At 37.5% G+C, this 27,839-nt stretch overlaps 1 protein-coding gene across 1 annotated transcript in view; it reads left to right on the top strand.

The window, feature by feature from the left end:
- The window catches only part of LOC129577409 (receptor-type tyrosine-protein phosphatase U), a 134,538-nt gene that overhangs the window by 15,906 nt on the left and 90,793 nt on the right, over positions 1 to 27,839 (top strand). The window contains exon 3 of the mRNA XM_055464375.1: positions 20,800 to 21,613. Within this exon, the coding sequence (XP_055320350.1) occupies positions 21,507 to 21,613 (107 nt within the window). The 5' untranslated portion in view covers positions 20,800 to 21,506. The remainder of the gene's footprint in view (positions 1 to 20,799; positions 21,614 to 27,839) is intronic.

Here is a 27,839-nt window from a genome sequence, read left to right as displayed (position 1 = left end):
TGTGTCTCTCACTCTTCGTATTGCTTTGCTTTGCTTTGCTTACGGAAAATTCGGAATATTCGACTTGATGTTCGAATCTTAACACATCGCACTTGACAATCGCACATCTATCTCTCGATGTATATATGTATTGCGAATGCCCATGACAAACAAACACATCGCACATATCTTTCTCTTTTGCTTCTTCCTCTCGTCGTGTCGATTTTTCTTTGCTGTTATTGCTCTGAATGGAACATGAAAATTCCATCACATATTCTGAAATTGCTGTGAAATACACATTCACCGAAATGCCAAATAAATTGTTTTCTGAATGGCCTTTGAGTAGTATCGGTAGAAGAGCGAATGCTAGCCGCCCTATGTATGTACCATATACATATCGCAGCTTTGTCGTCGCCCGTCGCTTAGATTTTCGATTTCCATTTTTATTCTCGACAACGAGTTAACACAGTACATACACACACACACACACACACAAACTTAATTTTTTTGACCGCGCTCGTTTATTCCTTCATTTCGTTTACTTCGCCTGTTTTGCTGACGTGCACCAGACCAACAATAATAACCATCAACCGTCCTCGTCATCTATCGACTTTTTTCTTCACATCTACATAATATCATCACATTAAAATAAAATCGATGGCGCAAAAAAGAAAACGCTACGAAGAAAACCGTTAGAAAAAAAGCCGTACAAAAAAGTTCACATTCCTTTTTATATTGATTGTGTGTGATTGGTAGTTGCGGGTTGTTGTTTTACTTCATTTACGGTTGGGGCATTTACAGCGGCGTTTCGATTGTCATTTTGTTTTATTGATTTCGTTCGAACGAGTCCAATTTCACGGTATATATCATTACCAATCGACTCTCCTACTTTCTGATTTCCTTCACTGTCTATCTCTCTTTCTCGTCTTCCTCTTCTGCTTTTCTCTTTCTTGTTTCTTGTGTTTCGCCGTGGGAAAATTCGTGAATATTTTATAAACTTTTAAAATCATTTAACTTTCATTTGAACAGTTTTTAATTGAAACACCGTATATCAACGATTCTATATCTCCTTCTGCTGCTGCCCTAGAAAAACTTGAAAGCTCCAATTTTCTATGTCAACGACGACCAACCAGAAATCGTGTACTCATTCGTAATTATTAATATTCAATAAGGCAAATAGAAGGCAAATAGAAACCTTGGCTACGCGGCCCTTCCCTTTCAACCAATACTCTTTCACAAAGTTTTCGATGTTACTGGTGATTTTTGTGTTGAGGCCCACTTTCTATTAGGAAGTCGATTGTAATCGATAGAAACAACATCGAACACTAATAATAACAATCATTTAGTACAAAACTTTTGTTCTGCCTAATTATCGAAAAAGGCAATCATATCTAAGTAACAGTAACTCCAACATGTTTAATTACTTTTATTGTTGGCATGGGTACGTTTCGGTTTGATTGGTAGCGTCGTGTTCATATTATTTTTGGAATTCATGGTAATGAACATGGGCATCGTGAAAATGCCATTTTCGGGCGTCATTTCGATGTCAGACAAAATAAAAATTGATTCACATAAATTTTGTCGAATTCGAGGAAACACGTGCGCAACTTGTTGCGAAACGGCGAAAGAAGCAGAAAGAAAGAGAGAGAGAAAAGACGAGGAAAACGAAGAATTACATTCACTCAACCACTTTTAGATTTGGTCGTTATTCAATGACAATGTATTGCACAGCCGCTTGCATTCAAGCCGTTGCTCAAGTTGTTGACAATAGTGGGGGCAAAAGAAAAAAGAAAAACTAAATCATACAGCCATGTGTCTCAATATCAGAAAGAGGGAAAATGCGTTGTCACTTGAAAATATACAAATATATTAAGCCGTTGTTTGTTATCAAAGTGGTTGATTGTGTGCACAATGTATGCATACAAGTCGCGCGCACACACATATATCCAATTGACATAATATTATATTATTTTGCACCAATAATGGTGCGGACTTCAATTTGTAGTAGCCACATCGAACAAATGCTCAATCGTTGAATCGACGCGAGCAAATACAATTATGTTATTTATTGCTAAAGTTGTACACTCTATGTCGCTTTCTGTGTCGTTTGTGCCAGGTGTGCGCGATATCAAGCCCGCACCCCATTCGCTTGCTCACTCACCATTGATGCATTTTTAATTTAATTTTGAATGTTTGTTTGTGCGCCACAAACAAAATGCTCGTGTTATTGATATTGCAACGCAATTTAGCGGATGCGATCACGATGTGAGATAGACATAGAGAGGGAGACAGCGGATGACACAGAGACGAGAGCAAGAGTAATGAAAAAGCTATGTGCTTTGGCTATTGTTTCGTACTTGGCACACGATTGAGGAAAAACACTCAAATGACTGACAGACTAAACAATTTAGTTCAAAGACAATAATCAAATAGTGAAATTGAAGTTCAACATTTAAACGATGAAACGACTAGAACACAAGTACTGACACACGCACACACGACTGTCTTGCTCACGCTGATTTATTGAAAGCATTGTCTGTTGCGGTGTGTCTGCGGCTCAGCATGAATTTCATAAAACGTAGATATAAATTGAAAACTTGTAACATCTTCCGATATCGGATATGCGCGCCGAAGGATTACTTTGAATATATGAAAATTAAATAACATTTTTTTCAAGAGATTATTTATTCGCATTTGGGTTTGAGTTCCGCATTTGGGTTTGAGTTCCGCATTTTGTTATTTAAAATCATTTCTAAACGTTTATAGCCAGAAATTTAAAATAAAACGAAAGAAGAAGATGAAAAAAAAATAACGGAGTCAATAGAGAGTTGGATTAAAAACGACTTTTGTGGTACGGATGTTGATATTGTTTATTTTATTTTTCCAACAAAGAGCGTAGATTCAATTTTCTAAGGTTTCTTTTTTAAAACTTGGTTTTGAACACCTGCAAAATGTCCCAATGGCGTATGCCATAAAAGAATACTACGTTTTTTCTTCCATTTTCAATGAGACAAAAGAAGAGAGTGAGAGAGGGAGAAAAACCCACACTGAACATGATAATGGAAAATGATATATGTTCTTAAAATAGAATGCTTTTGTCGAGAGCTGCACGCACCACTCTCGTATCCAACATCTATTTATTTATTAATTCCAATGTATGTTCCAACTATAAAATGTAAACCGTAAATTGTGTTATATGCGATGTAAATCCGATGCAAGGGAGTTCGAGAGAAGAGAGAGAGAGAGAGAGAGAGAGAGAAAGAAAGAAAAAACAATATTGAACGAGAGTACAAAGTCAATTTTGTGCATAATGCCGATGCATGCACAGAGCAAATACACAATTGAAACAAAAGAGATTCAATACATATGGCCATGAGGCAGACCCAATTCTCTCTCTCTCTCTCTCTCTCTCTCTCTCTCTGTATCTGCTGCCGCAAACGCTCGCACTCTCATTTACTCTCGTATCCTCTTTCTCTCTCACACACATTCTTGTGCTCGAGATCTATGTATGCAATCCGTTTGGAAATATAGTTCGACATTTACTCTGGCGGTGGCTATGTGTACTGAAAGAACAATTTACATTGATGATAATGTTGTGTGAATGCAGGAATAAATATTTCAACCCCAATGTAACAGTAAATGCTGCGGCTGTTGCTTCCATCGGCTGCTGGCTTCTGTAGCCAGGTGGGATTTTTTTTTCGGTCAAATTGTCGATGGTCATTTATATATGCATCTTATTCACATGTCCAACGTTCAATTATGGCTGCCATGTGTAAAATAGGTTTTAAAAATGGTTTTCAAAGTAACTGAAAATATGTCGATACATGGAGTGAACGTATTGCGATCGTATTTTGAGATAAGACAATAAATATTTTGAACAATAAAAATTGAAGGCAACTTTATTACTGTGCCATATGGGTTGATGACTCAAACAACCTGCTATTGACTTCTATTTTCTTCCTCACACACTCTCTATCTCTATCTTCCTATCTCTCGCTCTCATGAACAAAACTTAATTCATTGAACGAAATGAAATTCTTTTATCTCAAGAAATCGGTTTACAGTCCATATTTACTCAAGACATACACAATGTGGAAAAAGTTTCAATTATGTTAAAAGAAGACAATATTGCTATCGACAATAAACTATATTTATTTTCATAGAAATGAACAAAACTAACAAGACTTTATTTATTGTTCAAGCTAAAATGTGTGCAATGTTGAAAAACATGTCAGAGTTTTAAACGGAAGAAGGCAAAGAGAGAGAGAGAGAGAGAAAGAGAGAGAGTGGGGCGTACAATTGAAAATTGCGTAAATGCTTGTAGAAAACTTTGTTCGAATAGTTTGAAAAGTGTACGTCCTTTTTGTTAGCAATTATCCATCTTCGAGAACTTCTCTTCATGTACCGGTGTTTAGCCATGAGTGAGGGAGTGTGTGTCGACATCGGAGAGTAATAGAATTGTTGAGAATTGTGGCTCAATGTAAGGCGGTTCCACAATGTTCAAATACCCGACGACGAACCATTTGAGCCCTCTCATCAAGTGTGTATTTGTAGTCAAGAGGTTTTTCAATTGTAACCGTAATGCGAATATGTATTGTGTACATCAATTACTTGAGTAAATGCTGTGTTAAATGCTTACCTCACGTATGCAAAAACACCACGCAATCAAGCAAATACATCAAGCTGTGTGTGTGTGTGTGTGTGTGTGTGTGTGTGTTGCGTTGTCGATGATTTACCGAATTAAGCACTGGATGTGTCATTTTACGTTTTGTGGCCATTTTTCTTCATTTTGATGAAGAATTCCATGTCTACCAAAGCATACCATTTGTTTTTAAAGCATTCACATTGTTCCACAAAAAAGCAAGTTGAAATATGTGCCAAAAACACACTGAAAAATTTTAGGTGTGGAAAATGTTGGCAGTTACTCATCATTTCTACTTAAAAACGTAAGTGTTAAGCGGTGTTCGAATGAGATCAAATGACAACCATCACATCAACGAACATTGCTATGTACGATGCGCTGACAAATTTTCAAAAATATCTAAACTTAACTCATCCAGTATGAAAGGAAAGTAAGTAATCGTCCGTTGTACATGGAAATGCACCACACCGGAATGCTTTTTCAACGTAATTACGTTTTATTGGTCAATAAATATGATCACTGTTTCTCTCTGTGTGTACATGAGCTAGTGAAACTGGCAAATGGAAACAATAAGCAACTCGGATGTAATACCAGCAAAGATGGCAAAATGTGTGTGAGCGAGAGAGAGAGAGAGAGAGAATGTTATGCGGTAAAAATATTCAATGTTGTGTGATTTTGAAGAAGCAAGAGCGAAGTCGACTCTAGCGCCAAAATCATTCTTTGAACAGTGTACATATGAATGGGCAAGCGGAATAATGAAACGTAATTCTGTTTTCAAATGAAGTGCCTCTGAGAAAATTTTTCAGTAAAAAAGCCCCACAAAAATATTGTCTGATAAAAATTTGTATGAAAATCTTATTCAGACAATATTTTTGTGGGGCTTTTTTACTGAAAATTTTTCTCAGAGGCACTTCATTTAAAAACAGAATTACGTTTCATTATTCCGCTTGCCCATTCATATATGTGTGTGCTGAACATACCTTTTTTTCCGTGTGTAGCTTATCATGCGATTGTTCTATCGAAGACTGTTGGCATGTGTGCCAGTGTGTATGTGTGTGTATCTATCTCTTTGTTGTGTATATTATATTTTCGAAGTCGAATAAATGTAAAATGTGGTCTCGGTAGGAACCTTTGCATTTTGGAGTGCGATGATGAAATCATTAAAAGCACACACACACAACGAACCGAACTGAACCGAACCATTACCACAAAAGCCTTTAAATAAACTCATAAATGATATACAAGTATGCAGTATGCCGAAGAAAAAACCAAAAATACGCACCACACCAACCAAGCGAAAAGGATATACAGTGAAAAATCAAAGAAACATGACGAAAAATAAAACTGTTGAAGATAGCATACAAAACAAACAAATGCACATACACACACACACACACACATACACACAATAAACGTCTATTTGGCTTTTTTGTTTTCTCTTTCAACATATAATCATATTTGTGGCACGGCTGAGGGCTGCCACAAGAAACTAAGACGACAACGTTGTTCGGTTTCAAACGACTGAAGAAAGCGAGCGAGCGAATGAGCGCTTCATGGATAACCCATGATGTCTATTGTCCTGTTTGCTTGAATCTATTCGCATTCAATGTTACCCGAGACTCTAATAAACACACATCTTTTACTATGCAACGTGATGACATTCTCGCCTGCTGTTTCGCTACATGTTCCATTCAATCGCTTTCATTTCATGTATAATCATGTCTCTATCTGAACTGAGTACAAATTTCCCTCCAACATTTGGCTATCCATTTTCAATGGAGATATATTCCAAATGTTTATGCACTTAATGATTGTAAATATTGAATGCACGGCATCACAAGCAACACAAGGAAGTAAATTAAACTGGGGTTATTTATGTGATGACAATGCGACAGGAGAATCAACTCGGAAAATTGAATGACATTTAACAAAATGGCATTTGATCAATCAATTTAGCGCCCGATTCCTTCGAATATATTGAGAGAAAAAAATGGATCAGAAAAGTCGGTGTGTATTCTCGGCCGTGAGACTAAGACCAACAAATCAATCCTAATTTGGAATTGAACCAATTCAAAATGTATTGAATGCAAATACGCGAACGAATTTTTTCGGAGCAAATGCTATGCACCACAAGTGTTGCAGCAATAGCAGTAACAGGCAATGATAATGTTACCAATAACAAGCTTTTGCCAAAGCATACTCACTGAAGCATACGCTCGAAACGCTTTTGATGAGTTTCATGAGCTCGATTTGAAACGTGAGCACGTGTGTGTCTCTCTCTATCTATGTGTGTGTGTGTGTGTGTGTGTGTGTGTCTGTGCGTTGTCGACGAGCAGTATAACTCGACTAAATTGTATCGTTTTGTTGATTTATCCATACACGTGGCCTACGTTGGCTGGCTGGCTGCATCTAGATAACATATTCTATGGTAATGATACATCATCATAACTGTACCCGATTCGCATACAAAAACTGATTATGATACGTAAGCATAGGAAGCTTGTTATCATGTTGTGGCAGCTCAGAAAATTGAATCTTTATATTCATAGTCCATCAAGAAAACGGTAGACAGGATGACATGGTAACGACATTAAGAAAAACACAATCAATTCAGACAGTCGCTCTTTCTCTCTTCTTCCCCTCTCTTCTTCTTTGCGTCGCTTCTTCAAAATATACAACGTAATTAAACGGCATCATCGTGCACACTGAGAGCACATTTCGTTCACAAGCCAAAAAAGAAAAGGAGTGAATCTTCAACTTAATCAATGCGGTAATCAGAAATAAAGCAACCGACAGAGCGTTGTGAAGCAAATATACTGGATGCTTGCTTGCTCATGCCTTCGTGCTTGCCAACTGCTTTTCCGCCATCCATACACATGCAAGCACTGTTTATCAACAACAAAGTTTCGATTAATTTGGATTTTTGGGAAAAACAAAAATGCGTACCGCTTTCGTCGTCGTCTAATCTGTATGGTACAGAACAAAGTGAGAAAGAGCGAGAATGGCATACACTTCATGTTTCTAAGCCAAAGTGTGAGGCACGCTAATGCCTTGCGCATTATTAGTCAAAAGAGAGAATGTGATGCTTGCTTGTAGGTACAACATCAATGTATTATTAACGACAATGGAATCAATTAGAACATGCAGTCCCAGCATGATTCCAAACATGTGTGTGTGTGTCTGCGTCTGTGATTTCCTTCCATTTTTCAACTTCATTTGACTTTTTTTATCATAAAGCATTCATTTCGAAGGATATGGCGTAAAATGAAGACATATATGAATGGCAGAATTCCGGTAAAATGAAAATCACAATATAGTTTAGTAGTCCCCATGCAACCCGTGACAATCTATACGTACGTACAATTGCTTCGAATCGTGTTGCTCATGAATATTTAATTGATGTTTTGTTTTCCATATCCTTTGGTTTCATTTTCTTTTCTATTTCTGTTGCGTGTTTTTTTCCCATCGTCGCTTCTTATTTCATAGTTTCGTTGCCAGCGTAATGTGATGTGCGTCATGCGAATGAAAGCTTTTGCATATGTAGGTGACCCATTGACTTTCCTGTGTCTCTTTCATGTACAAAACTAATGTATCCTCGCCCAGTGTATGGGCAATTTAGCGTCGGGGAAAATGTGCCGTTTATGTGTTAATGGAATTCACAAGCAATCGTAAAACGCATTCATTTCCATTTATTTGCCGATCTATTGTATACGCGTTCGTTTGCTCTCGCTGCCTCTCTCTCTCTCTCTCCTTTCATCATTAGCAAATCATTCTAAATGATCGTAGATCTGTAAATGATGTGCAGACATAATGAAACTACACATTGTTTGCGCGCGTGTGTGGTGAAATCGAGGGTGTGCGATGACGAACATTGTGATTACACTGTAATGAATATCAATGGCAACAATCTATAGTTGAAATAAATTCCCTTGATTCCGAAACCGCCGCACCGAATGTATTTGCTAATTCAAATCCATGCCACTACAATTTTCGAATCAAAACCAGAAGCAATTTTCCATTTTGACACCTTTTTTTTTCCAATTCAATGAAGCTGCGTTGAAAAGCTCAAATTTTCAACGGATGTTTTAAAACCATTTGTTTTTATTTATATTTTTTCTTTTCACTCGGTTTGCTGGTGTGGTTCAGTAGTTCGATTCGATTCCATATTTTAACATGCGCTGCCATGAATCGCAATTTATTTTTCTCGATAGAAAACAGCACCAAGGGGAGAAATGATTTATTTCATGTGTTACTATTTTTACGCGATACAACCACCGTATTCGAAGCAATACAAGGAGAAAAAAAATTGTATTGTCGAATGATATGGCAACAATTGCATCGTTAATGACATTTCTAATTAACTCATGCTGACTTCGGATTTTAAATGATAAATCTTTATGCCTGTCGCATATGCACTTGAAACGCTTCACTTTAAAATCCATTTTGAATCGTATGTGTGTGTATGTGTTTTGTGAACGGATTGAGAGACGAGGGTGGGAGTAGGCGATAGAGAACAGGAGCATTTAAGAGAGAGGGAGAGAGTGTGTGTGTGTGTGCAAGATTTGCAAGAAAATTCGGCTTTCATTCAGCCATTAACTTTTCGTCAAAATGCATTTAATTTATTAATATGCCTGTACACATGCAGTTCGTGGAACACACTCTTTCTCTCTTCCTCCCTCTGGCCCACTTTACTTTACTCTTTTCATTCGAAAAAGTATGCAAATTGGATCGGCTTTGTTTGGATTTCAGTCGGATTATGGTGAACGAAAATTTCGTTTTTCAATAGATAGAGAGAGGGAGAGAGAGTGAGCTTTTGAAATATCAACTAAACAAACACAGAAAATTCAAAATAATTTCCATTTCATACGTACAGTACACTGGTGGTTGAGGCGGTATTCATTCGAAATTTTTTGTGAAAATTCCGAGTAGTGTACCGAAGAGTTTCGGCACAGTACGTCTTGCATGCATCAGCTGAAAATCTGGGAAGCAAAAAAAAGGAGAAGAAAAAAGCAATCAAAACTGACTTTTTGCTATATTTGACGAGACAAGACGTGCGCGTCCGTTCGTTCGTTCGCCTGTTTCGACACACACCCAAAAAATAAGAGATACACTCACATATATCGACCTCGTCGGCCAGTCGTTGATTTCAAGGGCAAGTGACAAGATCGAGTCGGGCGAGCAAACAATTTTTGCGCGACGCGCACAGTTTCAAAAATTATATTTAAGCTATGAAATTATGTACGTATGTTTTGCTGTGCGGGGCCCAACACAACGACAGCACACAGTACACGCACACACAGCCAATGAATGTGAATTGGCTGTGTGTTTTGGCAAGAGTAGACACAAAATTTGTGGTGTTTCGAATAAATATTGTGTCGTCGTAGTACGAACATTGCTTGAATTCCGCGTTGATGAGTCAATGATGCAAAATGCAGAACAGAACAGAAGGCAACGCAGACCGAGAGCGAGAAAATCGGCTGTAAAACGATTTATGAATCACATGAACAATGGCGATGCAATTAGATGGCGGTCATGTGCTAATGGTTTCCCAAGCACACCATTACAAACACTCTCGATGTCCCCCCCCATCCGCATGTTTTTGTCTTTTCTTCATCTCGCGCTACTGCCGCTTACTCCATTGAGTCCATAAAATTTCGCTCGTTCGTTACGAAATAAGTTATTTTTGGCGTGGAATTTGTTTGAGAATGAAAAGCAAACAAACAAACAAATGAACAGAATATTTTCACATCGGACGCTGTCAGCCATTGGATTCACTTGTTCGTTCGTTTGTACATGCGAGAAAATTCTTTTTAACGAATACATCCAGAGACACATACGGTATACGCTCCGAAATGCGAATGCGACTCACTCATTCTCTCGCTTTAGTCTCGGTATTGTGGAAACGATGAATGAATCGCGCTCATCAAATTCTATAATTAGCATTATTCAATCGAACATGCAATGATGGTGATGGACACATGAGCACGGAGAAAAAAAAGGCAAAATTACATGCAAATCGCGAGTTTGATGCGAAAACGCATATATACGCACTACATAGAAAATTGAAAAACAACAATGACGTTGATGACGACGACAACGACGACGACAAATGCGTTGATTCACATTGTTGACATTTGGCCCACTTTGACATATCGTTTATAACCATTTCGCAACACATAATTTCTGAATACATAATCACGATTCACGTTCGCATAATTTGTTTATTTCCTCGGTGACGCCGATTAATGTCGCATTCACTCACGTTTGCAATCTGAACTCTGCCACTCGGCCTGTCTCTGTCTCTATTGCTTTCTCTTTTTTGTCATTTAAATCTCAGTTTCATTTTGTCGCGCTTCTTGTTTCACTATTTGCTTTCAGTAGAACGTAAAATTATTACTGCATCAAATGAATGATTATAACGCAATAATATCCATGACCCGTTTATTTTCTTCTTCTCCTCTTTGCCTGCGTGTGTGTCTCAACGCCGCGCAAATTTTCTTGGAAGCGTCACATAGTTACAGGCTTACACTAGTTTATCATCTGAATGTAGAACGAATGTCAAACTGTAACACACTTGTTTTAATTACAATCGGTTTGGATGGGAGGCAAAGAAAGAAGAGCAACTTACTTGCTTCGCACAGTCAGTTGTTGGTTTCAAAACACGCCTGATTTACTTGTGCTAAAATACACGTTGCATCGACATTCCATGGATGGTTTTACTTTCATTTCATAAAATACTACATAACAAATTATGGACAAACTTTCCCAAAATCCATTTTTCGATAGTACTCTAACAGTAGGGGAATGTGGTGAATTATGGGACACACTTTTTGTTTGGTACATAACTTGCTCAAAAATATATTTTTTTCCAAATTTGCAAAATGTACGTTGTAGTACGCCAAAAATCCTATCTTCTGGGACTTGCCACTTGTGGAATTTCGAATTCGCTGAAAAAATTCAGTTGTTGGCGCAAAACCTTTGATTTTTCGATTTTCAAAAATCGTGGGGAATCATGGGACACCTTGTATATTGAGTAAAAATGAGGAAATATTGATGAAAAATGTTCATTGAATCGTTCAAAAAGACAGAAGAAGTAATTTTATTCAAATAAAATGGAAAAATCGCAAATGTGATTAGTCTGATTCGCAGTTGGAGCATGTGAAGTAGCTGCCACGCATATTGACGCATTTCAAATGAACAGCTAGATCGCACACATTGCAATGAATGGAATTGTTCCGATTCAACTTCTTGGGCATCTCTTCATTGCAAATGATGCAGAAGGCAACGTCGTCTTCTTCTCCAGCAGAAGACTTGGCTCGTTTCTTCTTTGGTGCAGTTGATGGTGCGCGGCCTTTGAGTTTCTTAGGTTCTGCTGTTGTTGCCTTTGCATCTTTTCGTTGCTGTTGTTTTTCCAACTTTTGGCGCTTGGCATCGGCTTCTCACGTAATGTAGTCACCACTTCTGGCAATGTTAAAATGGTCGATTCCATCAGCTTCGGGCCTCGAATTGACTTTTGACCGGTTCACCACGTTCAAGCTTTTAATGCATCACTAAGATCAGCAACTAATGTTTTGCGGATATTTCATCGATATTATGCATAAAAAATCATGTATTCGCATTGAAAATGCGTTCTGAACTCATCAAGTGTCAAAAATGACGTGTCCCATAATTCCCCACAAAAAGTGTCCCACAATTCCCCACACGCTAATGATCACAAGATGGCTGCGTATGAGTCACTTAATGAATGTTCATGCAAAAATCCATTTGTGTGGTGAAACTACAATGCCATACGATAATTATAAAGATATTTACCTGCGTTGATACTTCAAAAATGGTTGTGAAATAAATGTAGGCACGCACAGTCAATTAATTTTTTCCAAAAGTTTTAAAAAATTGGTTATCGCAAAGAGCACACAATACGTGCACATGCGTCGAGTGACTATGGAAAACTGAGATTAGACTAATAGAAACTGATGACAGCCAATCACATGTGTTAAACTATGCGGTGTGTCAAAAAATTGATAGTGTCCCATAATTCCCCATGTCCCATAATTCCCCACATTCCCCTACTTGTTTCACTTCATCGTTTTTTTTTTGGCGTTTTCGAATAGTTCGTGTGGCGTTTTACTTTTCGTTCAACCGAACATCATAAATTTAGAAAACAGAACGGCTCATCAACACAGAGGTCAAATGTTGTGCAATGACGATTAGTCAAATTAAAATAAAAAAGCAACGAAACAAAAACTAAATAAACAATCATTTATTCTTTCACGCCCAGGCATGAAAATGACATAATTTCAATTTTCGAGCAGATACATCATCAAATTCCGAACAATTGACAACTGGCATACACACAGCGAACTATAACATCATCAGTTTTTCCTATCTACTCGGCATGCTTTTTCATATAAAAAAAAGGAGACGCTAAATCAATTGCACAGTATTTGGTTCACTGCATCAAATCATCAAAAGCAATATGGATAATTTCCGTGCGTTTATCACAATAATTTTAAGTGGATTTCCCCACCAATTTGAACAGAAAATAATTATATTCTGTGCTAGCCGATGAACAAAATTGTCACTGGATTCAAACAGATTAATCATTTGAAAAATTAAGTGTTTTCATTTCAAATTGATTTATCATTGAAATGATTATTTGCTTTGTGCGTGTGTGTGCATCGAGTAATATGAAAATCGAATTGCTGTCGTTAACAAACAACCGATCCGTTTCCTATTCATTTAGCACATTCATTTTCGCAACATATTAACTCATCAAATTACAATTGCGAAAATATTTGAATATTCATGGATTTAAAACTATTTTGCACACTCTCTTACTCATTGTACTTGCTCACTCAATTTTATTCGATTACCGAATTTATGGTACTGGATTTTTTTGTTCGCTTTGTTTCTGTCTCTGTATCTGTGTGAATTGTATTGTTGTGGCTAGAGTGGTGTACATTGTACTCGTTTCGCAAACATAATATTGTTGTTTCATTTCATGTATAAAAAAATTACCGTTTGGAAATTTGTGGTGCATGGTAAGAGAACCATTTTTGCCGCCCAATTAAAAGCATATATTGGATTTTGTTTGTAATGTGTACTCGTTCAGGGAAAAGGAGCGAGCGAGCTGCATGATTATGGGATAAAATGATTTACATGAATAAATTATATCCGGTGTGCACTGTGAAAATGCCATAAAACAGTGTGTACGAAATGATTTTGACTCGGTTGTAAATCGATTTGGTTTCACTTTCACAATGTGCGTGTATGTGTAGGTGTCGTAGATTACGGCCTTCTTTTGTACTATCACAATCACTTCATCGAACCGAAATCTTCTGCATAAACAGATTAAAACATCATTTAGCATGGTAACATGCGCCTCAATGGATTTCAAGCACGTAGAAATCCAGTGTTTTCAATCGTTTAATCGGTTTTGACCGACTTACCCAAAAGTGAACCAAAACACAACCAACATATTTTTCATTTTAGGCATTTCGGCCAATGTGACTCTTTGTTGAACGGGTGAAAGAGATTAAAAATCCAACATACCGGTCGCAAGCGTTATAATTTATGCATTATTTAGTTTCAAATCAAAGTGTTAATCAAATGTTGGACACAGCATTTAATGCTGTGACATGCATAAAAAAGGACGACATTCATGGGACTGGAAGCGCTTAGGTGTATTTTATCACACGCACACATTTTTGGACAAATATGTTCAGAGTATACACGTGTTATGCCTACGCGTTATGATTAAATCAACTGCAGGTGAATGAGCTTACAAAAGAGGACTCACCTTCAATGGACCAAAAGGGAGAGAAAAAATATGGCAAAATGCATAAAATTGTCACATTACACTGTTTGTGACCACTTTTTTTCTACCGTATATGAAACATGAATTGAGTTTAACGGAATTACCACCTTCTGGGTAAACAGTTTCCAAACCATGAAATTGATTATGATAAAAAAGCTTTTGGAATGTTTTGTTATCACAAGTGAAGATTTAGATTTACAAAAAAGGTGTGCCTGTTGACAGTAGAGTACAGTTGAAATTATGTTGGTGTTTCAATTAAAATTGGTTTAGGTGCTTCTGTCGATGTCACAATGATTCAAAGTCAAGCAAGTGATAATGATAAATCAATGCACACCAACCAAAGAGAATGACAAGTTAATAATGTTCTTATCTATGTCACAAAAAAAAGATTGAAGATAGAACGATTCGGCTCTTGTATTCAAATTATCATCAACATCATATCATTGTGTCATGATTCATAAATAATTTATAAATGATGTCTATTACGACGTCTTATTAGCGTGTTATCGTTGACAAATTTTAAGAAAACTTTGCAATTTGCACAACAACAACGTTGACAATAAATCTGTGCCGACGAAGAAAGCACTCGTCGTAGCAACAGGCCAGAAATGCATGAGAATAATGAACACAAATCTGGTACTGTTGTTATGATGTATATTCATTACGATATCATAAAATTTGACAACTATTTTCCTCGGTGTGTGTGTGTGTGCCCGCGCCCTTTTGAAGTGTGGGTTGAACGAGGTGTTGTTTTTGAGTTTTTGAGTAGAACGAACGGCGAAAATGCTCAAAATCCATTATCCATTGATGTCAATCATGTCAACACATTTAGTTGAGTTATTCAAATGATGGAACATTTTCGTTGATACTGCTGCTGCTGCAGGGCGCATTTTCGTTGATAGCAACGAATTTTTTTTCGCGTCCATCGATTTCAACATCCGATAAATAAAGATAGGGCATTGTAGTATGGGCACAATCGTATACCATTGTTCATCAGACACTCAATAAAATCGCCACCGTCGTCGTCGTCGTCACCGCAAAATACGCGCATCACTGAATCGGAAGGAAGTTACTCCATGCAGCACATTCACATGCATTGATTCGTTGCGTAATGAGCATACCAACGGGGTCATTCTTTTCCTCATTTGGGCCATTAAATACGCATTTCATTGTGACATTGTGTGTTACCAAACCACTACCATTGCCACCACTGCCCGAGCCGCAGATTTGTACATTGTAAATTTTGCGCTTATTTTTATGTCATCCGGTATTCCTTGTCCTGCTTTAGCTGCAGCCGAAAAAAATATAAAATGTAGGCCATTGAAGTGAATTGAAAATCGTTTGTAACACTGTTTACGAATAAAATCCCATAGCTCGCACCCACTGCATCGTTTTGTTCGGGGCGAAACAACACTTCGGCCATGTGGTTCCCGAGTTTTTCGATCCAAAAATATTGGATACGATACTGTCGATGGATTCACTTGAATTTTATTTTTTTTCTCCATCGGTCAAAAAAGAGGAAGAAGAACCAAAAATGTAAACGAAACGCACACAAGAGAAAATTAAATCAGCTTGAGTTTGCATGTCGTCGTCTTTTCGAGAGACAATTAAATGGCTATTCAGGCGCAAAGACCGTCAAAATCAGTAGCCTTGTCGTGTCCCGTGTGCGAAAGCCATTGTCATACTGACAATATCAATAGATTTTGCTTGTTCGATTTTATTTCATTTTTTTTCCATTGTCCCGTTTGATTTTGAGAGGAGGAAAGAAAAAAAAAAGGTTCAAGTGTGCATGAATTAATAGAAAAACTGTCACGTTCAATCGAATACGGTTCGTTTTTCGTTTTTGTTCACTGTAGTTTGAATTTTTGCGATGTCCTTCCTGTTTACCGATGTTTCTCTTCTTGGCCATTCTCAATTCTACTTCTTCACAAAGCATAATGCTCAGGCAAACACACACACACACACATTTTTTATGATCAATTTTCACTATTTAAACATTTGAAGCTGAATGAAGAGAACGAAAAAAAACGATCCGAGTGTTTATTCTCTTCATCTCATCGTCCCTTCATTTTGTATGCAATTGACCCGCTTCAAAATGCAACCGAGTGTAAGTACAGTGAAATCCACTTATTGTCATTCTCAGCAGCTCGAGTAAACATTAGATTGCCTTTACTCGGGGAGCGAAAAAAAACCTTATCACTACTTCTGTACTGAATTCACAATATCTTTGTTGATTCAAGTATGCGAATAGTTGACGTATAGGTTTGCTAGAGCGCGCACATTCTCTCTCCCACTCACACAAACAAATTCTTTTTTTATTATTTCCATCTCTTTTGGTCATTCACTATCCGCCGCTCCAACTCTCTCTCTCAACCTCCCTTTCCGTCTCGTCTCGACACCAGAGCCGAGCTGCAAATTGATTCAAAAACATGCTTTGAATGATGAAGGTGACTCGAGCGTAGGAAAAGCGACGATTCATTGCGAACAATTGCCACATGCATGGAATAAAACAATCGGGACTAAGCTCCCGTTCACCAGATGCATTCATGGCTCTAATCTATTTTGCATTTTTGTTGCAGTGTTGCAACAAATTAAAAATGAGCTGAAACCGAAACACAGGCGAACAAAATAGAAGACAGAAAAATGGCCAATTTCGCTGTGATTTATTTTGGAAAGCAGGGGCGTGCATGCATAACATTCAATTCGGCTGAGCATATGCGACTACTTTTGATGAAACGATAATCAAAATTTATTTTTCACATTCTCGCTCTCGCTTCCATTCGACGTCATTTCATTGAGAGAATTTTTCCGTTGTCGCCCGCCCGTTTTCGTTTTTGATATGCGTCGTTCCCATCGTTCTATTCATGAAATGTGATTCAGTTTTGGAATTTGCAGCGTGTGAACGGCGAACGGATGTTTATAAACTATGTTTAAATATTAATGAAATTGTGTGTGTGTGTGTGTGTGTGTACGCGTACACATACAATGTGACATTTTACTGGGACAGCAGCATGTGACAAAAACAAACAAATGACAAATGTTGGCAATACCCAAACGATTACCATTGAGTGCGTAATCTGTACAAATGACGAATATTACGCGCGCGTTTTTTTTTCTGGCGTGAGCTTTATTTATAGTAGAATGGGATAGAACAACACTAAAAAGCGCAAGGAGAGAAGAGGAAATGACGAATCCGTTTCCACTGAAAAACACACTTTTTGACAGTGAGCTATGGTAATAATAGCAATAATAATAAACAAAATGACGAAAGCGATAGCAGAAGAGAGCTAAATGTGAAAGTGAACGAGATGGCGCTCGTCGAATGAGATGGGTGAGAGAAGAAGAAAAACCCAACACGCGTCAAAAAATTTTTTATTTTGATCGTGTTAATATTGTCGCATGGGAAATGATTACAATGTTTTTCCATTTCATAGATACCAGATTTTTTCTTCGCATTTTTTCGGTGTGCGTGTGCTGCCAGTGGCAAATGTTCGCATCAATGCGTACCAGATATTTCAAAGAGGAGAGCAACGGTTGCTTTTGACGTGCTATTGTTGTTGTTTCGCATCATTTTTTTCTTCTTCTCACAAATATATCGTCATTGTTGTTATTTGTTGGCATTATGAATGCTTTATGATTTGTTTTTTGTTTTTCATTTGTTTGTTTTATTTTCAGATGAAAGAAATCTAAATTGTTTGCGAGTCTCTTTTTTTTATATGTCGGTATTCTCGTTACGTTTTTCATATCTTTCTATTTCTCTTTCTTCTCGCGGATATTTTGATATCAAACATTGATTTAGCATTGAAGTGTTCGTTGTTATCGTATTTCGACCTCCCAGTTGAATATACGAAAAAATAAGGTTTCCACTCAATTAAATTGTGAATGAATGCATCGCGACTTTTACCGCTTAGAAGAGAAAATCAAACGTACAAAAAAAAAATACGTAGGGAAAGTAATGCGGATATTTTGTAATCAAGTTATTTGCGTATGCGTTGCTAGGAACAGAGATCCTTCGGAACTTTGTTCCCCTCGCAAACCTTTTTTCTCAACCTACCGGAAAAGAAGCGAAAAATAAAATCGCTTTTATCAAATTTTACGGACGTTCAATTATTTATTTTAGTAAAGTCGTTGAATACTATGCTTCTACTGCAAATGCATTGGTAGTATGGCCATCCATGATAGAAATATAGACATTTCGATGAGAGAAAACAGAGAGTCTTTAATGTGCCTACTTAAATATTGACAATAGAATCTTAGTTTGAATGTGTACATCTAGCATAATCTACTTGGTATATTTAACCCTCTAATGCATACAACCGCCTCTAGACGGGCAACATTTGAACGCCTGTAGAACGTAAACCGTACATCGGATCACATTGCTTCAAAGAGAATTTTTATTCGTCAATGTTCTCTCTTTATTTTTGTCGTTGGCAATATTTTTCTATGTAGTGTGATTGTAAAGTTATGAACAAAAATGTGTGCATAAACAAAAATTTGACAAAATAAATTATTCGAACTTCAAATTAGACACATTTTTGACACATTTAAACAATGGATTTGATTGTTCTTTGATTCATGTCAATCGCATTTCCTGACTGAACCTTGAGGAATCTAGGATTATGAATATTTTTTTATATATCTATGGCCAAAAATCAACCAAGTACCAGTACTCCCAGCCCTGGGAAAAATTAATGCATTAAAGGGTTAATGTGCGAAGACATTTCATCGAAGCTTTTTCTCTTCCTATTTACCTACATTGGGTCAATAAGCGTCGACTGTTCCACTTCAAGCCTATCACTGTTAATCAAAAACGAAACGAAGAAATAAACAAAACTTAGTCTTGTGTTTGACTGAGCAGCCATTCGATGGCTAAGCAAATGAAGTCAAATTCTATGTTTAGCCAGCTGACGTTAATAAATAATGTTGAATAAACGCATAAACCGAATAAAAAGCTCTTCAATATGCAAAAGATGACCATCTAAAATGGCATTCACACCATATAACCATATTTTCTTCATCGTGACTTTGTGTGTGAATTCAAAGTGGCAACAGCAAAGATAGAATGTTAGAAGTGTAGATATGGCGTGTCGTGAGAAGAGCAAATAGAGAAAAAAAATCCGATTTGGAAGAGTATCAAATTAAGATGATGTGCATTTCGATTGGAGTGTGCGAACGTGAGATCGATATGCGACCGGCATACGACGGTTTGCTTTTCCCACACATGTATACACACATAAGCGTTTACACATTCACTACTCACTTGTTGACACTTTGGATTGTGTCTTAATGCGCTTAATGCTCACAGCGACAAGCCGCTGCTCAAAAACACATTCATTTATTTCAATGAAGTGGTTCCGTGAATGCGTCTTTTCATTTGTCTGCTGCTGCTGCTGCTGCTGCTGTTGTCGTCGACGATGTTAATGCTTTTCTTGTGGATTCTTTTCCGATTCTCTCTCTCTCTCTCTCACACATACACTCACTCTCACTCTCTATTAGCAGCTTTTATGGCAAAAGCCACTGCTGCGTTGTTTCGAGAGATGGCTGTATTGCTAAGTGTCTTTTCTTTGTACGCTGGTATTATGCAGACACACACACATACGGATGCTGTCTGCTCCACACATTTGCATACGCCAGCGTCATTTAAGTAGGTTTTCGCCTTTTCTTGCATTTTACCAGAGCATAAGTGTCGTGCAGTAGCAAGGAAAAAAATACATACAGGAAAAAGTCAAGCACTTACGATGAGAGTGCTTTTGAAGGCGAAACAACAGAGAAAAAAAAATCCAAAGAAGCATAAAAGAGCAGTGGGTAGGGTAGATGGTGGGAAAAAGTGATACATGTAAGTGCTACAGTGTGACAATGAATCGAGATTCAAGGGGATTATTTATTCAGCAATTGAAATTTCCGCGCTCACCTCTTCCGCCGCCAACCAATGAAAATCAATAACAAACTGTTCCACAGCTCTGAACATGGATTTCACGTAGTTGAAAATGAGAGGAATAAAGAAATAACACCAACATACACATTTCCCTCGCTCTAAGCCACATGGAATTTGCTTATTCATTTTTCACATGGCAGTTGGCAAAGCACTGCAAACACATATGCTCCTTATTTTCGTCCATAAATTATACTGAAACCGCTCAAAATTCAATTTTACATGCGCAGATTCGCAAACAATTTTTCAATTTTTCCATCCATTAATTTCGGGATTGCAACCGTCCCAATTCTTTTTCTCCACGCTTTCTTCCCTTCTCTCTCTCTCTCTCTCTCTCTCTCTCTCTCTCGCTCCCTCTCAAACCAAATGAAATTCTTTTTTTCAATGATGAACTTTTTTTTCTTTTTCTCTTTTCTTGTTTTCCTTTAGGGCAGCACATTACGAAACTCCAATAAAACACACCCGGAAACAAAAGGCTCGTGCTTCGGAAGGCTGGTTCAGAAATTTTCATTTTTTCCCCCTTTATTTGAAGTGCTTGCGATTTGCCGAACTCTCTCGCTCACACAAACACGAGCGACGAAAACCAAAAAAAAACTTTGCCTAGTATTTCATACACGCGATATTCGGTGCATCCGTTTTCTCCATAGCTTTAATTAAATATTTCAAAAGTGTGAACGAAGTGAACACGATACATACATACACACTCACCGGTGGAAAGGAGGCACGTGTTAACGAAAAAAAACTAACGCTGCAGAATATCTGAAACGGAAGTACACTTTTTTTTATTCTGATGAAGAGTGCGTGCTTCGTGTTTCAAACGAAATACAAGTGAAATCGCACACATTGGTACAAACTGAGTGAGCAATTGCAATTGCAAAAAATCCGCAGCGAACGACGGGTGCAGTAGAGAGCAAAAGAAGCAGCAAAAAAAATTGTAACGTGACATAAACGAGACGTGAAGATTGGAATTGGAATTTGGTGTAGCGTATCAAAATTACGTCGAAACAAGAAGAACAACCGAATCGAAAACAAAGTTTATCCGTTCGTTGATCGAGAAAGTTTGTGCCACGCGGGTTTTTACCTACATATATAAATAAAATATTGTTTCGTTTTTTGTATAAAATTCGGTTGAAAAAATGTCGTCACGCGTCACGATAAGTGGTGATGGTTTAGACCATATAGGTGGTGGTGTAAGTGGCAGCCGCAGCAATCAATCGTCAAGCCAGCGAAGACAACGTTCAAGGTAAGTACGATCTTGAAAAAACTAGTATACATTTTTGAATTAACCGTTCTCCTTCAGAAACCCAAATTCTTCAGCATTTGATTGAAAATCCATTTACATTTTTCTCGTGTGTTTTCTCTAATTTGATTGATTCGACTGCATTAATAACATTCCGAAAGGATGTCAAACGTTGTGGCTGTTTCAAGCTTCGCTACACAATCTAATTTTTACAAAGTGAATTTTCAATTCGAGTTAATTCCACACACACACACACTCACACATTCTCTTCTGCAACAAAAAATTCCATTTTGACTCTAAGCCTTTTTTGGCTTCCGTTTTGTATTTCTTCGCATTTGACACATTCACAATTCATTTGACGCTATCGAATTTTTCACATGTTCCCACAAAAAACCGAAGTGATCAATGAAAACGACAGCCCGTATATTGATGTGCAGTTCGTCTTGAGGCCGGGCCTCATTTCGTTTGATTTATTTTATCATCCATTAATGCGATAAAACGAATTTCGTGACACACATACTGAAGGCAATGGCAAACTGACATTTCTTGTCACAGCGTCGATGAAGTTCTTCTGGGAGGACATGCGGGGCAGGCTCTTCACAGGGGTCTCTGCGTTCTTCTCTTTCTCAAATTCGACGATAACATCAATGACATATTTGGTTTATTAACTCTTTTGATGATGAGAACATTGACTCGATTAGATGCGGAATGCGAGCGCAAATTTCGAAATAAAAACCATACTCGGTTGGTTCCAACTAGTTGGTTTGGCGCTGTTCCTTTCGCAATATTATATGAGTTTTATATGCTGCACGTAGGCACTATCTTCATAAAATACTTACTCGCACACACTTTTTGCATGATATTTATTCGTTCATTAAAAGCGAAATCTTTCAAACCAACATTGAGTCGATCTTGGTATTGGTCGCACGCAATTTGTCTGTTTACCCCGTCGTCGTTCAGTCTGACATGCATTAAACAGTGACGGATCGTATGGAGATGTGATGCCTGTGTCTTATTTGATTTAGAAAGACGGAAAAAAATTATTCAAAGGGTCAAAGATAAGCGAAAGTCTATATATCTTCTATTTGTCTCTTTGATATGCTCTTTGTGGAGCAAACGAGCTATCGTTCGGGCTCAAGAAATGAAGGTCGGAAAAAAAGAAGAGAAAAAAGCGTGCACAAAACGAAGCGCAGTCAAACAGATGTTTTGGGCTGTTTTACCTAATACTGTGTGTGTGTGTGTGTGCGCGTTCGTTGTGTTTGCCTTTGATCAGGATTTATGGTTTAGTTACAATTTATACCGATGATGAACCGAGTTTCAACCGAGTGATTATCCCAACAGCAAAGACAATCAAACGAACACAATCCAAACAGATAGACACGCACGCACGCGCTCAGCTCAGAGAAAGAGAAATAAAAGCACAATGAATTGTACCGAACAAGTCATAAGCATGTCATTGTATCTTTTTTGGCATGCTTTTTTTCTCTTCGTTTCTTCTGCTGTGATCTGTGTTATATATGAAGAAATGGCACGGTGAGCGTTGGTTTGCGGGCCAAATGTAGCATGTATCGACGCAAACTTATCGAGAGGTTCAATGAGTTGAGTTGCTTTGCCTGGACAGTTTCCTGCTAAATATGTTTCGAATCATGGGCTAATGGTCCAAATTCCATGTATGTTTTTGCTAATTTGTACGCGGTTTGTGTGCTTCACCCTAACTAACCGCAAGCGAAACGTCCAATTCAGACGGAAAAACTTGTTGAATCACGTGTAGACACCACGATGTGATTTCTGCAACACCCGGCTCCTCCGGCTTGTCTAAGGCCTGTCATTTTTTTTCCTCTTTCAAGCATCGACCAACTTTTTTCCTTCAAATATTATACTGCTCATGACGATTTTGCAATTTTTTGTATATACGGTTTTGCTTACACAATGAATTACTCAAATCGAAGAAAAACAAGAGAAAAATGAGTAAAACAAATACCGGTACATGTGTAACTGCTTCTAGCCTCTGAATAAAAAGTTTAAAAAAAAGAAGAAAAATTAGTCGGCGTTCATTTATGCTCATCATAAAATCGGTTTGTTGGCTTTGGTTTGAATTACTTTTATTCAAATGTTCACAGAAACAAATTTGAATAAGAAGCAAGTCACGTGATTCGGTCGTGTCTCAATAGGATTCCAATTGACGAATGTATATCGATAAAATTCTTCAATGTGTTATTCTCGTCTTTTTGCAACGGTTTGTGCAATGATAAGCGAATAGAATAAGATTAAACGAACGTATTCTTAGAAGATTTGTGAAAGTCGTCAGAAAGTTAAGCGAAACGCATGGACGAATAAATGAAACGGACGAACAAGCGAGTGAGCTGGAGGGCAGGCGCCGCATCAACATCGTAAAGAGTGAAAAAAATGTACAATTTTGATGGAAAACACGCAAATAAAAGTGTCTGCTGGTTTTCATATATCAAACGAATGGTGATGGAGAGAAGTAAATGAAAGCCAACCAAAGAAAAGCAGGGAAGAGAAAAAAAATATATGGGAAAATTCATTGAAAGGGTTTACATATTTTGTGTACATATTATATACTTTGGTTTTTTTTTCTCTGGGTTTTCTCTTCAGTTCTGTATCCTTCTGAGAAAGCGCACGTGCACCTTCACCATATAATTTTCCTCCTGCTGTTAGCGGATTTTCTCTAGCTTTGCAAACCTTTCGATTCACATGTACAGACACTCAGAGAGTAGAAAAAATGCACCAAAGAACTTTTTCAATTGAATCTTCGAAACAATAAGAGGAAAAAGCTTGATTTTGCACAACAAAAGAAATGATACGAAAATTTAACGAACCGCTTAAATAAACAGGAAGTCATTGCATATGAAAACGTAACGGAAACTTGAGCCATTTAACCATTTCCGAGTATTTGTGATGGTTTTTAATGCCGCATTTCGGTTTCTGCTTCGTTGAGATTTAAGAAATAAGCATGCTTTGGCCCGAATTATCACCCTTTAAATTCCACACTCATCAACCGGTGCATATTTGACGACTTACCGCCGTTTCACCGTCACTTTGTTCCTGATTTCGAAACGAAACCGGCCGTTCGTGTCAGTGGTGGGAAAAAAATGACTGAGTGAATGAATGAATTAATCTAATCATATCCTGAAAAATGACATAATCATATCTCCGAATCTATTGACGTCGTTTTGATTGAAAAACCATGCCTTAGCTCTCGAGAGTTAATTCAGGATATCCAAAAGTTTTTTTTTGCATTTTTCTGTTTTTGGACGAAAAAAAGGAAACAACAGAAAACATTTGGATGGATCATCCCGCATCTTCAATTATTATATCGTCTCAATGGCGTGCTTTCATGGCTCTTATCATCCCGGTCGGTTTTTATCATCGTACAATACCTTTTGTGTGATGGCTTTTTTTATGTAGCCTCTTCTTCTTCGTTTTTTCTTCTTCTTGCTCGTCGTCGTCGTCGTCGTTGTCCATTTTTTGTAATGGGAAAGTTTCATAATATTTTGTGCACAATGATTTTGTCGGCTGCCAATCCTTTTCTCATCCAATGCTTCTTTCTCTTGCTCTCTCTCTATGTGTGTCTTTCTCTCTGTGTGTGTGCGGTTATTTCATCCACTTTTGCCTTTTATGTCTATTTTGTCGGTTCGATTTTTTCTTTGCATTTGATTACATTTACTGTGGAATATGTATTCAGGCTGACAGCCTAATATAACCGATAGATCGGAACTAGCGTGAACAAGAGATTCTATGTACTTCGTCAAGTGTATGGGACAACAAACATACAAGATGAAGAAGAAAATAAAACTGATAGCCATTCACACGAGAGAGGGAGAGAAAGAATGAAAGGAGTACGAACGAACGGAATGATTGAACTGAAAAAGAAACGAGTCCGCAACCCGGTTCCAATGTAATACGCTTACATGTTATCGGTTGATGTGCATAAACCGAACTTTCTTATCCAAACGGATTATGAACAACGACACCGTTTTGCCGCTGCACTTTTATCAAAACTGTTATTGTTTTTAGTTGATCATTTTTGCGATTGGATATTTTCCCATTATTATCTATCGATATTTTTATTGGCCGCCTTTTTTCTTCTTTTTTTGTCCCTTTTTTGTCGTTGTTACGATATGTGGCGGCACAATTGGTCGTCTCTTGCTCTCCACAGTTTTCGGTTGATATTGTCTTTTGTTTTACCATTTCGTAGAACCGTTCATACAGATTAGATACACTCACATAAATTGCAGTAATACTTTCTTAGATTAGCCTTTCTACGCGCGCGTTGCGCGCACACAGGGAAAAAGGTTGTGTATGTGTGTGAAATTATGGCCGCTGGGGACTGGTTAGTCGGGGCGACAAAATACGATCGATATATTCAACAACCAACTAACAAACCAACGAATGAAATTGACCGATTTCTTCATGGTTCAACGAATCCACTCACATTCTCTCGAGATATATATAGTGAACGATGAGCTCAATGGGGGAGAGAGAGAGAGAGAGAGAAACAATACCATCACTAAACTGTGCTATCAATTTTCTCTCCGTTCGTCGCGTCGTGCAAAAAAACATCGATTTTATGATGCAGCGGGGAAAGTGCACAATGAGATGGGAATCAGTGAGAGCGGTAGAAAAAGTTCTTGATAAAGTTATTGCATAGTTATTGTACGTTCGCCAAGCGCATCGGACAATGACTACCGATTATGATGCTCAGCCAACTGTCATCTTCAGTTTATTTAAAATCTATCGGAAAAAAATTTATGTTACCATTGGTTGTTACCAACAAACACATTCGATCCCATTTGTTTCTCAGCCCATGCACGCAAACCAAACCCCGTTTTGTTTTGTTTCACTTATGAAAAAAACTTTTCCATAAAGTTGGTGCATGCATTGCTTCTCAGAAGGGTTACAATTGCAAAAACGAAGCATTATTGAATGTACGAAGAAACGGAAAATTTCCGTTCCATCTTAAAATAACGAGTCACAACCAAAACAATCAAAGCAATAACTTCAATATGTGAAAAGTGTGTGTTTTCGCATTCTGCTTTTTCCGTGGAAAAATCCCAAAAAAAAAAAAATTACTTGTTTATTGTCTTTTGTGGCTAACCTTCTCCGTCATTTGTGTCGATATTTATTGTTTAGTATCAAATTAAATCTATCTATAGCATTGCCATAGTACAACAAGCACTCTTGCTGCTATACCAGTTGAACACGTTTGCATGTGGCTTATTTGTAGACAATAAAACAGAGGTTCATACAACATTAATTTATTTATATAAATTTCAAATATCAAATAAATTTATCCGATATTTTTCATGCGTCGTGTTGCTCTAACGCATTTGCCAACTATTTATTGCTGGAATGAGATTTTCGTTTTGTTCATTTACCGTTATTTGTCAACAATTCTGCCACTGTGTCACTACATAGTATATATGATCCATAAGAAATGTGCAGAGACGAAAATGTTCGCCATTTAGTTTTACATTGCCAATACATTATCTATGGAGATTTTTGTTTTGTTTATTTTTTGTTGTTTGTAAACAAATCTGCTTATCTTTTTGCATTGCCACTGTACATAGTATATGTCCATAAGAAGTGTGTAGAGACAATGCAAAAAGATATGCAGATTTGTTAACAAACAACAAAAAATAAACAGAACAAAAATCTCCATAACTAATGTATTGGCGATGTTAAACTAAATGGCGAACATTTTCGTCTCTGCACATTTCTTATGGACTATATATACTATGTAGTGACACAGTGGCAGACTTGTTCACAAATATCGGTGAATGAACAAAACAAAAATCTCATTGCTGCGATGAATAGCTGGCTGCCAATACAACAGCCGGTGTTTCGTTAATGTGCCACGAATGCGTCAGAACAACACAACGCATGAAAAATATCGGATAAATTTATTTGATATTTGAAATTTATATAAATAAATCTATCTGCAACCAACCTCTGCAATAAAAGAAGAATGTATGTAGAAAAAAATGAACTGAAGCATAATTTAAAGTGGAACATTTTAAAAGACGAAAACAACCAAACCATGTTGGTAACACAATGGGATTAATTTTGCTGTTTTTGCACATACATACACACACAATCATAGCGGAACTCGCAGCCAAAATGGGCAAATCCGGTGTTTCGAGCTTTTAGGAGCAAAGGTGCTAGTTGCGTGTGTCGAAATGCAACGTACACTTTTTTGTGCGGTATC

This window comes from Sitodiplosis mosellana, unplaced genomic scaffold (genome assembly GCF_009176505.1).
Source record: "Sitodiplosis mosellana isolate CC-2019 unplaced genomic scaffold, AAFC_SMos_1.0 Smas_scaffold_6197, whole genome shotgun sequence".
Classification (NCBI taxonomy): domain Eukaryota; kingdom Metazoa; phylum Arthropoda; class Insecta; order Diptera; family Cecidomyiidae; genus Sitodiplosis; species Sitodiplosis mosellana.
The sequence above is the reverse complement of the archived record's forward strand: the minus strand, read 5'-3'. Positions and strand labels throughout refer to the sequence as shown.